The sequence below is a fragment of the Eptatretus burgeri genome, chromosome 11 (assembly GCF_056783735.1).
Source record: "Eptatretus burgeri isolate ZD-2024b chromosome 11, Ebu_testis_v1, whole genome shotgun sequence".
In the NCBI taxonomy this organism is placed as follows: domain Eukaryota; kingdom Metazoa; phylum Chordata; class Myxini; order Myxiniformes; family Myxinidae; genus Eptatretus; species Eptatretus burgeri.
This window is the reverse complement of record NC_140971.1, coordinates 86846690-86865051: the sequence shown is the minus strand read 5'-3', so window position 1 is coordinate 86865051 and position 18362 is coordinate 86846690. Positions and strand designations below refer to the sequence as shown.

At 40.1% G+C, this 18362-nt stretch overlaps 1 protein-coding gene across 8 annotated transcripts in view; it reads left to right on the top strand.

Annotated features, from left to right (window-relative positions):
• The window catches only part of LOC147017562 (neogenin-like), a 491631-nt gene that overhangs the window by 435907 nt on the left and 37362 nt on the right, over positions 1–18362 (top strand). For 7 of the 8 annotated variants that reach the window (XM_085847263.1, XM_085847261.1, XM_085847260.1 and 4 more), the window contains one exon: positions 10073–10267. The exons of the other annotated variant lie outside the window; for it this stretch is intronic. In XM_085847263.1, coding sequence (XP_085703389.1) covers positions 10073–10267 — 195 coding nt within the window. The remainder of the gene's footprint in view (positions 1–10072; positions 10268–18362) is intronic. 8 annotated transcript variants of the gene reach the window in all.

The window sequence follows — 18362 nt, the reverse complement described above, 5'->3', positions numbered from 1 at the left end:
AAGTTTCATCAAACACCTCGCACTTCATGATTTTCTCATATAAACAGTGCACATCTTGCAACCTTGAACTACCCTTGAGTTTATCTTTTGAAGCATACATTTGCAGTTTTTATTTATTTTCTTATTATTGTAGTACTTTATTTTTATTATGCCAGTCAGTGTTTCAGAAAAAAAAACAAAAAAAATACTTCATGATACATCACCGAACTCTGGCGAAACAACCGCAATTTCTACAAAGCTTCATGCGAGTCTGTGAACACCATCACCACTTTATAATCGCATCGTTCTCATCATTGTCGTGATCGTATGCAGCACGTGGCTTCGGCTTAGGATCAGTTAACCCAGGGGCGTGGCAGTGCTGCTGATGCAGTGCCCTCTGTAGGTTAGAGCAGGAATTTGGAATTTGACGGACAGATTTAGCATTTTTGGGGCCCTTACCATCAAAATGTCATCGACAAATTATTGATTCATATAAAATTTAATGTGTCGACCAATAATATTAATTCATGTGTTTTTTTTTAACCGATGTAATAACATGAAAAACAAAACAAATGTTTCATATATCTCAAACAGGTTAATATAATATAATGGACAAATTCAATTTTGCTAAGGTGCCAGCGATGGCTATAGGTCAGGTCAGGTATGGGAGCATGTGCCGGAACAGCACGTCGCTGCGTCCACTTTCCGCCAGTACTCCAGGGGCCTCCGTCTGGCCATCCCCCAGGCAGATGCCAGGCCCATCCCCATCTCCTTAAGATGATGTTCAACCTGTTGCAACCATGAGGCACGTGGTCGACCCACTGGCCTCCTCCACTCATGAGACTCCCTCGCTGAGAGAATCTGGTGAGCAGGATCAGAGTCAGGAAAACGAGCCACATGTCCATACAGCCGCAACTGACGCTCACGGACTATGCAGGTAACAAATCTCATCCGAGTCTCTCTCAGCAACCGCTCGTTGGACACAAAATCCGACCAGCAATAGCCAAGGATTCTCCGAAGAGACCTGGTACCAAAGGAATTAAGTCTCCGTCTCAGATCCTTGGTCAGAGTCCAAGTCTCGCACCCATAGAGCAAGACTGGAAGTACCAAGGACCTGAAGACTTGGACTTTCGTCCTCCCGCACAGGTACCGGCAGCGCCACACCCCATGATCCAGTGAATCCATGACTCCCCAGGCCCGACCCAGACGTCTATTGACCTCTGACTCGCAGCCAGCAGAGACATGAATATCACTGCCAAGGTAAGTGAATCTCTCCACGACCTCAACATCCTCACCACAAACAGACACAGACAGGACAGCAGCATCCAAGATGTCACCGAAAGCCTGGATCTTAGTTTTGACCCAAGAAACCCGTAATCCCAACGGCTCCGACTCCTCATTCAGCACCTCGAGGGCCCCCAAGAGGATGTCAGGTCAGGTTCACCTACGCTTGTGGAAACACGGGCTGCGGTGAACCAGTTGAAACGGGGCAAAGCTCCAGGGATCTGTGGCATCCATGCTGAACTTCTCAAGGCTGGTGGAAATGCTGCACTCGTGTCGTTGCATGCAGTTTTGTTAAGAGGCTATAATCTCATCGATAATCTTGAAAATAACACCTTTATAGTATATCCAAGTCACTTGTCATTGAATGGTTCGAATGAAACGATACTCTTTTTGAAAATATAACTTGATTTTGATGTTCAATGATAATTGCGTTCCGAAACTCACCTCCAGCCATCGACCTTCTGGAATGTAAACTCGATCTTTAGCTCGTTCGCCCAAGCAGCAGGAGACGGGGTTTTGCAATTGTGTGCGTGTGTATTTGTGAAAGTATGGGTTGACTGACTGCCTGGACACAACTGAGGTTGTGCCGTTGTGGATCTACTGATGTAGGTAATCTACTGGTGTGGATCCGTGACCGAGGTTGTGGATCTGCCGTTTGGAGAGGTTCTGGGCCGAAAGGATCGAAACCTCGAGAAAGAACGGTGCCCAGCTGATGATCCATGTGGTCGGGAAAGTGTGTGTGCTTTTATGTGTATGTATGTGTTTGTTTGTTTTTGTTTGTGTGTGTTTGATTTTGTCTGTTTGTATAGATGAGTATGTGTGTGTGTTTGTTTTTTATCTGTGTGTGTGTGTGTGTGTGTGTGTGTGTGTGTGTGTGTGTTTGTGTGTGTGTGTGTGTGTGTTATTGTTTGGATATGTGTTTCTGTGAGTGTTTGTGTGTGTAAGATTGTTTTTTATTAATTAATTTATTTATTGATTGATTGATTGGTTGTGTGTGTTTGTTTTTGTGTGTGCGATATAATTGTTGGGAACAGTAGTGTGTAAAAAAAAACGAGGTGTGTGTGTGTGTGTGTGTATGTGTGTGTGTGTATGTGTGTGTGTGTGTGTGTGTGTATGTGTGTGTGTGTGTGTGTGTGTGTGTGTGTGTGTGTGTGTGTGTGTGTGTGTGTGTATGTGTGTGTGTGTGTGTGTGTGTGTCTTGCCTGTTGTTTGTGGTTATTATCTCCATGTACAACTTTCAGAATGTGGAATGGAGCCCTCCCAGGTGTCAAAGTATCCACCTTCGTGTGTGCGCGTGCGCGTGTGCATGTGCGTGTGTGTATATATGTCATAAAATGTGTGCTGAAATTAAATAAAGGCATGAAACACTGGCGTCTCCGGGTGTTTACAAGGATTTCAGCTCGGGTGCGATGGGCTCTAGGGTCTCTTCCGCTCCCACAGTGTATAGCGACGTTTGGTGAAGCGTCGCTCTCCCCACCCCCTTTCCTTGCTCTCCCCCATCCCTCCTCACTCCCTCTTCTCGCTTCCCCACGCCTCCTCACTCTCCTCCCTCCTCTCTCTCCCCCCTCTCTATACCCCTCCCCCTCTCGACCCCTCCCACTCTTCAATATATCTCTCTCTCTCACCCCCCCCCCCCCATAATATGCCTGCCAGCAAAGCAACAGATTATATTTGCTCATAATTACATGATTAATATTTGAAGTCTTTATTAATGAAAAAAAAAGTTCTTTTTCGGAGTTTTGTATGTGCTGTCTGCTGTCGAGGTGTCCAGGGGTGTGTTCAATTTCCAAGCAGCGAGCTTGCTCTTGCCAAGCCAGCCTTCCTTCCTTATCAGCAGTTTCGACTGGAGTGCTTGCTTGAATGCTTAAGCCACTTGGCGAGCATTCCACAAGAAACTTCGTCACTGAACACACCCCAGCATCATAACATAGCGATGAGGATAAACATCTAGACTATGACTAATTTCGGCCATGTCTATTAATTTGTCCCTCAGTGGGCAGATTTCACCATGACACGTGGAAAGTTAGACGTTATAGGAATTGAAAGCGGGTTTTATTTTAATTATTTATTTTCCCCAAACATGGTGAAAAACCCTGCAAAAATTCCTTTGTAGGAGGAGGGAGGGGAAGGGTGGAGGCGGGAAGATGGAAGGGAGGGACTGGGATGGGAGGAGGAAGGGTACCTCTGCTTGTATATTATGTGTATCATCGCGTATCAATGTGTGTGTATATAATATTGTTACGGTTCTAGGAACCGTATGCATACAGCATACAGGTGTTCCAAGTCAGTTATTCCATTAAGTATATGTGTAGACAGATCCCTTCCTTGTGTTTCGTGGGAAAATTAAAGGGGTGCGTTGCGATGTTTTTTTAGTTCGATTAATAAATCTTTATATCCCCACTCCATTTCATTGCAAAGGCAAATCCACGACAACCCACGGTACCCTCTGCCTGCTTGCCCCTCCTCTCGCTTGCTACTCGCACGTGTTTACCTACTCGCCTAACCGGCGACTCGCTGTCCGAGGCAAAATCCTCTTACAGTAGTTCCTTTTTGGCGAGTCCGCACGTGTGGAGGGGGCAGGTTTCCCGGTATGACCAAAAGCCCGCCCTGAAAGGGCGGACCCATGGAAGCCCCGTTCAATCAAGGCGGACAGTGATATCAGCTTCACCAAGGCCCCTCCCCGTTGAGGGAGATGGATAAATTACGCCATCCTCAGGGTGGAGTGCTTTGAGTTCGGAGAGTTCGTGAAGTGCTGAGACAGTTCGTTCTGTGCTGGAGTCTTGAGTTCTTCGGGGGTCTGGAAAAGAAGCGAAACTGCAACAGATGCTTGGAAGCCTGAATCCTGTCTCAGACCAGGATTGTTTAAAGAAAGATCTGTGGAGGATCCAAGGAGTTCTTTGGGGGCCGTTCATTGAGAGTGAGAGAGTGAGAGACCCAAAGACTCAGCCTCATCGCAGGAGATACCCAATGATCCTGGCTGCCTTGGACTCCACACACACACACGAACTCCACACGTGCGGCTGTAGGCCGAGCTGCGCGACCATTGTCAGGTGCTGCACCACGGAGCATCCCTTTCCCCGGAACTCAGGTACCGAGAACTGCGACCTCAACTCCCTCCCTCCCTGGCTACAAAAGTGCTTTGCCTTCAACTGGGTTCATTTTGTCCGAGTGTGTGTCTGAGTGTGTGGTGCCGTCCATTAAGTAGAACTGTATAAGTTATTCGAACCTTGTAAATCTTGCCTGTATTATTCTCGCGACAAGTCTGCTCTGTGTCTGCCTTATAAGTTGCTGTAAAATTGTCGCACTACATCTTTCTCTCATCTTCCCCTGAATACACCCCCAATAAACCTGTTACCTGTACCATATAACTTTCCTCGCTTTATTGTAAATAAATTATTGCAGAAATGTTCCCATTTTGTTTTTGTCTTTTTCTCCATTGATCCAGCATGGTTTGGATCTAAGTTTTTAGCCGGGTCTTTACCCCGATAATCTGTTCATTCTAGCCAGTATGTTCTTGACGGGTCCACTCGGCTGCATCCGAACCAGAAAGGTAGTTGGTAGTTGGTAGAGTGATTCGGTTCGGGCAAGACGTACCGAGGGCATGGTTCCCCGGTAGACGACACCGCGTAGAAAATTAGGTAAATTGGTTCTCGACAAAAAGACCCTACACTACGCGGTGGAGGTATTGGCGTCCACGGTCGGTTAAGCGACCCGCCGCGTCACGGAATTATCCAGAGTGACGGCCTACAATTCCGGGAGTCTGGTGGGAGACGACTTAACTTCCCCCACCGAGCGGTCGTTCTCGCCACCGGTCCCCGGCCCGCAACAATATGTATATGTGCATGATCAGTGTGTCTATAATATGCGCAATATGTATATAATCAGTGTGCATATAATATGTGTAATATGTGTATAATCGGTGTGTATATAATATGTGCAATATGTGTATATAATATGTATAATATGTGTATATAATATGTATAGCCTGGTGTTGGCGCAGTGGTTCGGGTAGCGGCTTGGGATCCAAAAGGTCCTGAGTTCAAGCCCCGTTGGGCCACTGAATTAATACACCAGGGGGGTTGACTCAGCCTGTCATCCTTCCGAGGTCGGCGAAATGAGTACCAGTATACTGGGCCGGTGTATACCCCGGTTAAAATAGGTGTACCATATCCCTGTGTCGTAAGAGGCGACCAGGGTTGCGTCAGGAAGGGAATCCGGCGTGAAACATGTGCCAAATCATGATGCGGATCATACGGATGATCCGCTGTGGCGACCCCAAACGGGAGCAGCCGAAAGAAGAAGAAGAAGAAGAAGTGTATATAAAATGTATAATATGTGTATATAGTATGTATAATATGTGTATAATCAGTGTGTATATAATATGTGCAATAGGTGTATAATCAGTGTGAATATAATATGTGCAATAGGTGTATAATCAGTGTGTATATGATATATGCAATATGTGTATAATTATTGTGTATATAATATGTATAAGATGTGGATAATCAGTGTTTATATAATGTGCAATACGTGTATAATTGGTGTGTATATAATATGTGCAATATGTGTATATAATATGTGTATATAATATGTGTATATAGTATGTATAATATGTGTATAATCAGTGTGAATATAATATGTGCAATAGGTGTATAATCAGTGTGAATATAATATGTGCAATAGGTGTATAATTAGTGTGTATATAATATATGCAATATGTGTATAATTATTGTGTATATAATATGTATAAGATGTGGATAATCAGTGTTTATATAATGTGCAATATGTGTATAATTGGTGTGTATATAATATGTGCAATATGTGTATATAATATTTGTATATAATATGTATAATATGTGTATCATCAGTGTGTATATAATATGTGCAATAGGTGTATAATAAGTGTGTATATAATTTGTGTAATATGTGTATAATCAGTGTGTATATAATATGTGCAATATGTGTATATAATATGTGCAATATATGTATAATCTATGTATCTAATATGTGTATAATCAGTGTGTATATAATATGTGTAATATGTGTATAATCAGTGTGGATAGAATATGTGTAATATGTGTATAATCAGTGTGTATATAATATGTGTAATATGTGTATAATCAGTGTGTATATAATATGTGTAATATGTGTATAATCAGGGTGTATATAAAATGTGTAATATGTGTATAATCAGGGTGTATATAAAATGTGTAATATGTGTATAATCAGTGTGTGTAAATAATATGTATAATATATGTATATAATATGCGTAATATGTGTATAATCAGTGTGTATATAATGTGTAATATGTGTATAATCAGTGTGTATATAATATGTGTAATATGTGTATAATCAGTGTGGAAATAATATGTGTAATATGTGTATAATCAGTGTGTATATAATATGTGTATAATCAGTGTGTCTATAATATGTGTAATATGTGTATAATCAGTGTGTCTATAATATGTGTAATATGTGTATAATCAGTGTGTATATAATATGTGCAATATGTGTATGATCAGTGTGTATATAATATGTGTAATATGTGTATAATCAGTGTGTATATAATATGTGTGATATGTGTATAATCATTGTGTATATAATATGTGTATAATCAGTGTGTATATAACATATGTAATATGTGGATAATCATTGTGTATATAATATGTGTAATATGTTTTTCATCAGTGTGTATATAATATGTGTAATATGTGTATAATCATTGTGTATATAATATTTGTAATATGTGCATAATCAGTGTGTATATAATATGTGTAATATGTGTATAATCAGTGTATATATAACATGTGTAATATGTGTATAATCAGTGTGTATATAATTTGTGTAATATGTGTATAATCATTGTGTATATAATATGTGTAATATGTGTATAATCAGTGTGCATATAATGTTTGTAATATGTGTATAATCTGTGTATATAATATGTGTATAATTAGTGTGTATATAAGATGTTCAATATGTGTATCATCAGTGTGTATATAATATGTGTAATATGTGTGTAATCAGTGTGTGTATCAAATGTGTAATATGTGTATAATCAGTGTGTATATAATATGTGCAATAGGTGTATAATCAGTGTGCATATAAAATGTATAATATGTGTATAATCAGTATGGATATAATATGTGCAATAGGTGTATAATCAGTGTGTATGTAATATGTATAAGATGTGGATAATCAGTGTGTATATAATATATGCAATATGTGTATAATCAGTGTGTATATAATGTATGGAATATGTGTATAATCAATGTGTATATAATATGTTTGATATGTGTATAATCAGTGTGTATATAATATGTGTAATATGTGAATAATCAGTGTGCATATAAAATGTGTAATATGTGTATAATCAGTGTGTATATAATATATTTAATATGTGTATAATCATTGTGTACATAATATATGTAATATGTGTATAATCAGTGTATATAATATATGTAATATTTGTATAATCATTGTGTATTTAATATGTGTATAATCAGTGTGTATATAATATGTGTAATATGTGTATAATCATTGTGTATATAATATGTGTAATATGTGTATAATCAGTGTGTATATAATATGTGTAATATGTGAATAATCAGTGTGTATCTAATATGTGTAATATGTGTATAATCAGTGTGGAAATAATATGTGTAATATGTGTATAATCGGTGTGTATATAAGATGTTCAATATTTGTATAATCAGTGTGTATATAATATGTGTAATGTGTGTATAATCAGTGTGTATATAATATGTGTAATATGTGTATAATCAGTGTGTATATAATGTGTAATATGTGTATAATCAGTGTGTATATAATCTGTGTAATATGTGTATAATCAGTGTGTATATAATACGTGTAATATGTGTATAATCAGTGTGTATATAATATGTGTAATATGTGTATAATCAGTGTGTATATAATATGTGTAATATGTGTATAATCAGTGTGTGTATATAATATGTATAATATATGTTTATAATATGTGTATAATCAGTGTGTATATAATATGTGTAATATGTGTATAATCAGTGTGTATATAATATGTGTAATATGTGTATAATCAGTGTGTATATAATATGTGTAATCTGTGTATAATCAGTCTGGAAATAATGTGTAATATGTGTATAATCAGTGTGTATATAATATGTGTGATATGTGTATAATCATTGTGTATATAATATGTGTAATATGTGTATAATCAGTGTGTATATAATGTGTAATATGTGTATAATCAGTGTGTATATAATATGTGTAATATGTGTATAATCAGTGTGTATATAATATGTGTAATATGTGTATAATCAGTGTGGAAATAATATGTGTAATATATGTATAATCAGTGTGTATATAATATGTGTAATATGTGTATAATCGGTGTGTATATAAGATGTTCAATATTTGTATAATCAGTGTGTATATAATATGTGTAATTTGTGTATAATCATTGTGTATATAATATGTGTAATATGTGTATAATCAGTGCGTATATAATATGTGTAATATGTGTATAATCGGTGTGTATATAATATGTGTAATATGTGTATAATCAGTGTGTATATAATATGTGTAATCTGTGTATAATCAGTGTGGAAATAATGTGTAATATGTGTATAATCATTGTGTATATAATATGTGTATAATCAGTGTGTATATAATATGTGTAATATGTGTATAATCAGTGTGTATATAATATGTGTAATATGTGTATAATCAGTGTGTATATAATATGTGTAATATGTGTATAATCAGTGTGTATATAATATGTGTAATATGTGTATAATCAGTGTGTATATAATATGTGTAATATTTGTATAATCAGTGTGTATATAATATGTGTAATATGTGTATAATCATTGTGTATATAATATGTGTAATATGTGTATAATCAGTGTGTATATAATATGTGTAATATGTGTATAATCGGTGTGTATATAAGATGTTCAATATGTGTATAATCAGTGTGTATATAATATGTGTAATCTGTGTATAATCGGTGTGTATATAAGATGTTCAATATTTGTATAATCAGTGTGTATATAATATGTGTAATGTGTGTATAATCATTGTGCATATAATATGTGTAATATGTGTATAATCAGTGTGTATATAATATGTGTAATATGTGTATAATCGGTGTGTATATAATATGTGTAATATGTGTATAATTAGTGTGTATATAATATGTATACTATGTGTATAATGTGTGTGTATATAATATGTGTAATATGTGTATAATGAGTGTGTTATCAGTGTGTATTTAATCCATATTATTATTCACAGACCAGTGTTTGTGGGTTTGTTTGTCACGTTGCTCTTCCTACAGTAAGGTTGTGGGCCGATTACTTCCAGACTTGCTCCAGAGGATCAGCATAACCCTCATATCAGATCTGAATATGAAATTTTTTATGTGATTCTTCACCATGGGCTAAACACGCTATATAACATAATACTGTATCTTAAAAAGTTATGGACGGATTTGGACGAAACTTGGTGGATTTGTGGGTCTGTGATAAGGAAGAATTGATTAGATTTTGGTTAAAATCTGTAAGTGCAGATCCGGCCTATCAATTGGATACTAAACGTAAACTGTTCAGCCTTGCAGAGGTATCTCCTCCAGCAATTGCCGTTTAATATTGCATATGAAGACATTGGCCTGTTGTCATGAATGGAACAGCAAAGTGAGGTTGTACATGCGATAAGTTGCCTCTATAAAGAGAATTGATAGACCTGATGGAATGCCCAAATCTATTTACAATAGGATATTCACGACCATCCAACCTCCCCATTTCCTCAGGGTACATTGTATATTATACCACCAACAAAGCAGCTGAGATGCATGACTGGATCGTTGAACCTGTGGTGGGTGACCGTCTCTCGCACCAGATCCACGATCTTACGCTCAACACGCTATACCACTTCAAGGTCCAGGCACGGAATGCCAAGGGAATGGGGCCTATATCGGAGCCAATCTCCTTCCGTACACCCAAAGGTAACTCTGGTAACTGTTGATAAGGGTGAGTGCACACTGTGCACTGAATATAGGATTGATTTATGGCAAAACTTTGGTCAACAGCATTAGCTTTATGAACTAAAGAGTAATTTGGTTGTTTCAGTTACACCATAAGGGATTACATTCGTATTTGTTTGATAAACTGGAACTTGGAAAATGCTTTCAGTGAACATTACTTCTTCACGCTTCCCCTTAATTGCCGAACAGGTCACATTGGTATGTTTGAATCCTCCATTTGCATTTATACAAATCTATGATTTCTCATGAGATCTGCTGGAAACCTGATGGAAGCTTCACAGATTTCTTTGAAAATGTCTGTAAAGGGACTGTTTGTCAAAGTCAAACATCTTCCACATTGTATGCCTCGTTAAAACATGCTGCAGTAATACTATTTTTCTTATAATTAGCCCGTCCCCCAAACAGCGGAAAACGCAGTTTTGCAATCACTTCTGTGTGTCTGTCCGGGCCATAAGTTTTTTACCATTTGAGTTTTGTCATCAAATTTTCAAAAAAGTTTTATTATGAGAATATGGAGAAGACAAGTTAATCTTTTTTGTTAAAATTATTTTCATTATTATTTTTATCAGCAGAGTACCCACCCTACGGGCAATCTTGTTCCAAGCATGCAACACGTTCTTTTGATGCATAACTTTATTTGGGCAGTGTATGGGAAACTATGCCTGGTGTTGGGTTAATGGTTAGATTGGTGGGCTTGGGATCCGAGGATCCTGAGTTCAAATCCCACTTGGCTGTTGAATTAATACGAATTGGGGTTGACTCTGCTTGTCATCCTTCCGAGGTCGGCAAAATTAGTTCCAGGTGGCTGGTATCCTGTGTTGGAATGGCGACCCGTCCAGGATTGTGACCAATAGTTAAGGATACTGCTTAGGCAGCACTAACGCTCTGCACTGACTATGGCCCCGATGGATGGATGGATAGGCAACTGACAGCTCTGTGTAGGCAGAAAAATAATAACCCGGGTTACGTGCATGAAGCAAAAACATACCTTCTGCTTGTAATTCAAAACACCTCACTGCACTGGAAAATGTGAGGACAGGAGTACTGGACTGTAAATTGTGGAGACTTGTAACACCATCCCCCACCTGGAGGGAGTGCTTCATGATACACATTTATATAGAGAATTTTCTTCCCCTCCCTCACCCTTCCAAGACCACTGGCAAGGATAAAAACACCCCTCTCCATTATTTGGGGCCATGCTGATCCTATGGAGCAAGCATGGATGTAATCTGCCTAGAACTGCAGGAGTAGCGTGACAAACAAACACACTTACACACCGGTCCATAAATTATAGTCAGGATTATTATTGTTAATCTTCGACCCTTTTGGCCTTTTTTTTTTGCTCATGTTTTTTGACACTTTTTTTCTCCGTCACCACTTGGCCGATTGACACAAAATTTTCAGGGTAGGAGACACTTCCCCATGGAGAATCTATATATTAATACTGAAGGACCAATTTTGTGCTCCTCCTCGCGGTCGCGTCACGTTTTTCTCGGTACTGTGACCTGGACTGAAAGAAACTTCGTACCTGTAAGAGTGCATCGCACATAGTAGCAATAGTCAACTTTCAAGTCTGAAGCAGAATAAACACTTTTCGTTGAGACGGCGGCAAGGAGTGAAGAGGCGGGGGCGGGGGATGAAGAGATGGGGGCAGAGAGTGAAGAGGCGGGGGGCAAGGTGAGCAAATTTTTGGGCGGGGGTAAGCAAATTGAAAGTGGGAGACAGGGGGAAAGGGGGCGGGGGATGAGTGGGCGGGGACTGGGGTGAATTAGGCGGGGTTGAGTGGGAGGGGTGGACAGGGGGCGGGGGCCCGGGGGCAAGTGGAGTGGGGAATCAAGAGGCGGGGCCGGGGTAATTACATTTTTGGGCGGGGGTAAGCAAATTGAAGGTGGGGGGGAGAATGGGGCAGAGGCAGGGACGGGGGATGAGTAGGCGGGGGCAAGCACGCCCTGTCCAGTCCATGTCCCTCGAGTGTAGTTGAGCTGGTGAGGGTGGTTGAATGAACGGAATCCGTCTGTGACGGGGTTTCGGCTAGTATTGTAATGATAATTGTGATGTCATAGGTCATGTGGTATGGCAGTTGTCTTGGATCAAACAAAAAATAAATGAAACATAATCTCTGAAACTGCTGATTGGAAAAAAAAAATTGAAACCTGGCACATCTCATTCCACTCCCAATGGGGAATAAAGGATTGTTATGATGATGTCATTGATTTGGTGAATTGGTAGACAAGCGATAAATGTTTTAATTGAAATCCTTTTATTGCATTTGTATCCGTTTGTTTGTTTGTCTGTGTGTCTGTCTGTCTGTCTGTTGCAGAGAACTTTAGTGTTTGACTCAGAAACCACTTGGCGGATTGAGACAAAATTTTCACCATAGGAACGACTACTCATGTGGAATATTTTAATGACAATTATGACATCATAGGTCATGTGGTGTGGCAGCCATGTTGGAAAAAACGAAAAACTTTGGACCTCTGTTTCTCTGAAGCTGCACCAAAGAAAAAAATGAAACTTGGCAAATGGCAAGTACTGTACTCATGGAGAATAAGTGTGATTTTTTTATGACATCATAGGTGCCTTTGTTGTGACATCATAATTGTATATGCAGATTGCTACATCTTATCAGTATGAAAATTTTGAGTGTCATCTCGGGATAAAATGGTCCACAGAAAAAAAAAATTGATGACATCATCGGTCACGTGATTCGGCAGCCCGATTGTTTTGTTTTTTTTAACCCTCAAAATTCTTATTCTCTTAAGTGGCTGATCAGATTGAGGCGAAACTTTGCACGGATGACCGCCTATCCATGAGGAACAAAAGGTTCACACATATGACATCATAGGTCACATGGTTTGGCAGCCATGTTGGATTTACCCTAAAACCTCAAAAAAAATCTTCTTCTCCAGAACGGCTGGACAGATCAAGGGGAAACTTACACAAATGTTCCACAAGCCTTGGGGATACCAGGATATTCACGAATAATGTATGTCATATGGTCTGGCATATTATGACATACATAATAATGTATGTCATATTGGATTGAGCAAAAATGTTTAAAAAAAATTATTTCTCTTGAACCATTTAATCAATCGACATAAAACTTCACAATTATGGTCTGGTATTGATGGGGAGTACATGTTTAAATTTCAACCTGATTGGATGCATGGTTTGGCAGCCAGAATTTTTGTTTTTTTGATCTGGGTTCTTTTAGATTTTTATTTTTTATTTTTTGAATAAGGCTCACTTGGCTGTGCTTGGATGGGTTTGAGGGTGGAGGAGTATCAGCTGAAATGCGAATCTGATCCAGGTTCCTCCTGATGGCATCATCTTTGGTTTTTGCTTGTTCTGGCTCCTCCTGATGACTCCATTGCAGGACTGTACCTATTTGGTCTTCCATTTGATTTGAATTGAATTTATTTCAATCCCATTCTGGATTCAATTGAATAATAATCGAAAAATATCATGGGTCAGGGTCAAGTGCCTGATCAAAGCGGGGTTGCATCAGAGTGGGATGTCTTTGTACCCGGTCCTCACAACCAGCAGTTATAAAGTGGCAGCTCCAGTTATGTCTGTTATTTATTACGTAACACACCAGTACACAAACACCACATAAAATGCACGACACAAAAACTGCACAAACACCACACAAAACAAGTCCTGCTGAGGGTCTGCAATCTCTGATTGCTCTTTTGCTTGTTTACCATTGAGATTCAGTATATATATATCCAGGCCGTAACATTTTTACCATTTGAGCTTTTGTCATCAAATCTTCAACAAACCTTTTTATGGGATTTTGGTTAGCACAAATGAATAAAGTGTACAATTTTTGTAAACTGACGTTTTCATCAAATTTAGTTTTAGTACAAAGCGGACACGGACGGGCTTTGCATTTTGAGATGCTTTCTAGTTATTACTATTATTACCCCACACACGTGAAGCGAGAAGTGGGTTTAAGCAATTGGTTCACTTCTGTCTGTCCGTTCATCTGTCCATCCATCTTATCAGTTTACAATTGAGGAACAACTTCATTTTAATTTAATTTTATATTTTGAACATAGATCGGAACATGAATGGAAAACAAACCTGCCATTCAACAGTACTTTGTCTCTGAATTTGTCCTGATCGCACATTCGCAGAGAGGAGTGAGATAATATTTTTACCCTGTCTGCCTCTCTGGCATTTAAACAAAATTGAAACTCATTCCAAACAGGAAACATACTGTTTTTAAGGATGTCATAAAGGACACAAACAACAGGCACAAATAACTAATGTAATGTGTTCGATAAGGTGGTGTCATGGCTCCTGTGTCAACGGCAGGAAACTTCCGAATTTTTTTTTTCTACGGCCTTTACAATCTTTATTTTATTTCAATATAATTATATACTTGAACACCGGAAGGGGAGAAGAGCGAAGAAGGGGGTGGAGGTGGGGAGAGCAACGCCTCATGAAACGTTGCTATACACTGCGGGAGGGAGGATGCGAGAGAGAGAGACAGAGACAGTGAGAGAGCGACAGACAGAGAGAGACAGTGAGAGACAGACAGAGATGTGGGAGGAGAGTGCTGCATTTTATTAGGAGGGGGAGTGAGGAGGGGACAGACGAGATAGTGGGGGGGAGGGGGAGGAGGGGGATAAAAAAGATAGGTGAGGGCTGGAGGTGGCATTAGCAAAGAGAGTGATATGTTATGCTTAATGACCAAACACAAATAATTTTTAAAAATTCATGTCAGAATATCTGTCCACACAACAACGCAACAGAGTTTGTAATGGTAACCACAGGCACATCTGCGAAAACTTTGATATCCCAGTTCTAGAAAATTTGTGGGAACATTAACCAAAAGCATGGACTGAAAACATGGAAGTACCTACCGCTAACGTATGACCTAATGATCCCATCGAGCGTGAACATTGAAAACAAAGTGGTACGACCACACATCACACTAAGGTACAAAAAAGAGAGAAGAAGGCATTGCTTATTGAGGTGTTAGTACCAGTGATTTTTGGCTAAACAATGCAGAGATCAAGAAAATGACCAAATGCCAAGACCTCAAGAATGAAGTTAAAAGATGCTGCAAGCTGAAGAACACCAAAGTTGTACCAGTGATAGTTGGACCTATGGGAATGATGACAAAGAACCTCACAGAGATATTAAAAAACATCCCTGGGAATATTATTACAAATGAACTACAGTTGGAAGCTGCCCAGGACTCAGCGACGATCCTGAATAAAGCCCTCAACACAAAACTTTGAGAACAGAAGACTTCACAGCTTGGTCTATGAATCGTGACCCTTTACTGAAATAAAGGTGGATACTTTGAGCCCGCCCTGGGAGGACTCCATTCCACATTCTGAAACTTGCATATGAAGATATCAATCACACACACATGCACACACACACACACACACACACACACACACACACACACACACACACACACACACACACACACACACACACACATACACACACACACACACACACACACACTGCCTTTTATTAGCATACATTGGCTGTTTTTGACATTTGCACATAGCACATGCTTCGGAGCTTCATCACTCTGCATTACTGGCTGCGCTATCACTGATGATTCGCCGAAAGTGATGAAACTGGTCCGGTAGCTGAGGGTGTGTGTAGCATCGGGATTCTCATGTGTGTACTTTGTGTGAATGTCTTTATAGTTGTGGAGGAACTCTGGGAAGGGTTTGAAACAGCAAAGCACTTACCTTGTGTGGGCCTTCTTGGGTTGTGTTATGCAGCTTCTTCAGCCAGGGAGTGTAGGAGGGGTCAAGATATATATGTATATACTTGTATATATGATTGGAGCAGTTGGGATTACACATTTTTAAAGAAGAAGGCACTTCCAACCAAAAGTATAAACTAGATCGACTCCGCTAATATGAGCTAAAATGAGAGCAGACCCAGTCTCAGGCAACGTTTCACCGGCTTCATCAGGCACGATAGACCCCGAGCCTCGACACATGCCCCGCTTATATTTCAATATGACCGCTCATTTCCGGTCACGTGCTGGTGCTCGAGGTCGAATGGAGGAGTGCTTTTTTATCTTATCTTGCAAAAGCAAAAACAAATGTCAATTCACAACATTTAAGGGGTGCTCTGCTCTTTTTTGTTTTTACTTACACGTGATCTGGTGTTGTATGTGTGTGGGTGAGCACGTGTGTGTGTGTGTGTGTGTGCTTGTTGTTTTTGTGTTTGTGTCTCGGGGGCACGAACACGGCTGGTTTCGTGTCCGGGTTGGGCATGATGAGGTGTTGGTTGTGTGAGTGTTTGGGGTTCTCGTTGGGCGTGGTGCACATGTGGATGTGGTGTTTGGGATTGGGTGTTTGTTGCTCACCTTATCCAGCCGTTTGCACCATCCAGTTTTTGCTAATTGCATCAGAGGTGTGAATTGTGTGGTTATGTCCACCGTCTCTCCAGTTAGACCACCCTCTCGGCTCTTCACACACCATGCTTCCAAAATCAACCTGTGTCGTTTGTTAGATGTAGTGTCTCGGACTTGGGTCCCATCAAAGTGAAATTTCTGGCCAGATTGCAGGCAATGACGTGCTATGGCTGACCGGGTCACCTTTCCAAACCTAATTGCTCTGTCATGTTCATCCCGTCATTTCAAATTCCTTCCAGTTTCATCAATGAAGAGTTGGTCACAGTCTTTGCATGATGAATGGTAAACTACTCCAGATTTATCACCAGTTGGTCGTGGGCCTTTCAGTTTTGAGATGACATTATGGATGGTGCGTAGAGGCTTGTAGGCTACGCCAATCTGTGCACCACGTACTATCCTGCCAATCCTTTCAGAAAGGCCCGAGTAGTATAGCAGTACCCAGTGCCCAAGTGTGTCTCGCTCCTTCCATTCTGTCCATTTTGGTTCTTTCAAGGTGGGGAGTAGCCCCTTGTTGTACCCATTTTTGAGCAGGACTCATTTAACTAATCTGATTTCTTAAATTGCCTCGGCTTTGTAAGATGACAGAGTCCATGCCCGAGCTGCTAAGTTCCATGCTTAACTGCGTTTGTGGGAGATTGAGTTGCAGGAGTTAAAATCCAGTAATCTGCTGGTGTGGGTTGGTTTCCTGTAAAACGAAGCCTTTTAGGGAGCTGTCTGGCTGACGGTGAACCTCCACATCCAAAAATGCCAATTTGCTTTCTTTTTCAATTTTGATTGTGATGTTAATGCTGGGGAACACCTGACCAAGTTGTCCCAGTAGGTGGTCTACCATGTTAGTAGGCACAATGACAAAGGTGTCATCGACAAATCTGTTCCAGTTCCGTGGGAGCAAATTCTCAAATAGACTCAAATATCCTTCGTTAGAGTTTCGGGAGGGTGGTCTAACTGAGGAGACGGTAGACATACCCACACAATACACACCTCTGATGCAAATGGCGAAAACTGGATGGTGCAAACGGCTGGATAAGGTGAGGGGGATGGTGCAACAAACAACACTCAATCCCAAACACCACATCTGCATATGCGCAATGCCCAACGAGAACCCCAAACACTCACACAACCAACACCTCATCATGCCCAACCCGGACACGAAACCAGCCGTGTTCGTGCCCCCGAGACACAAACACAAAAACAACAAGCACACACACACACACACACACACACACACACACACACACACACACACACACACACACACACACACACACACACACACACACACACACACACACACACACACACACACACACGTGCTCATCCACACACATACAACACCAGACCACATGTAAATAAAAACAAAAAAGAGCAGAGCACCCCTTCAATGATGTGATTTGACGTTTGTTTTTGCTTTTGCAAAATAAAATTTAAAAAGCACTCCTCCATTCGACCTCAAGCACCAGCACGTGACCGGAAATGAGCGGTCATATCGAAATATACACCGGACACATGTCGAGGCTCGGGGTCTATCGTGCCTGATGAAGCCGGCTGTGAAGCCGGTGAAACGTTGCCTGATACCGGGTCTGCTCTCGCTTTCTTGCTCAAATTAGCGGAGTCGATCTAGTTTTATACTTTTGGTTGGAAGCACCTTCTTCT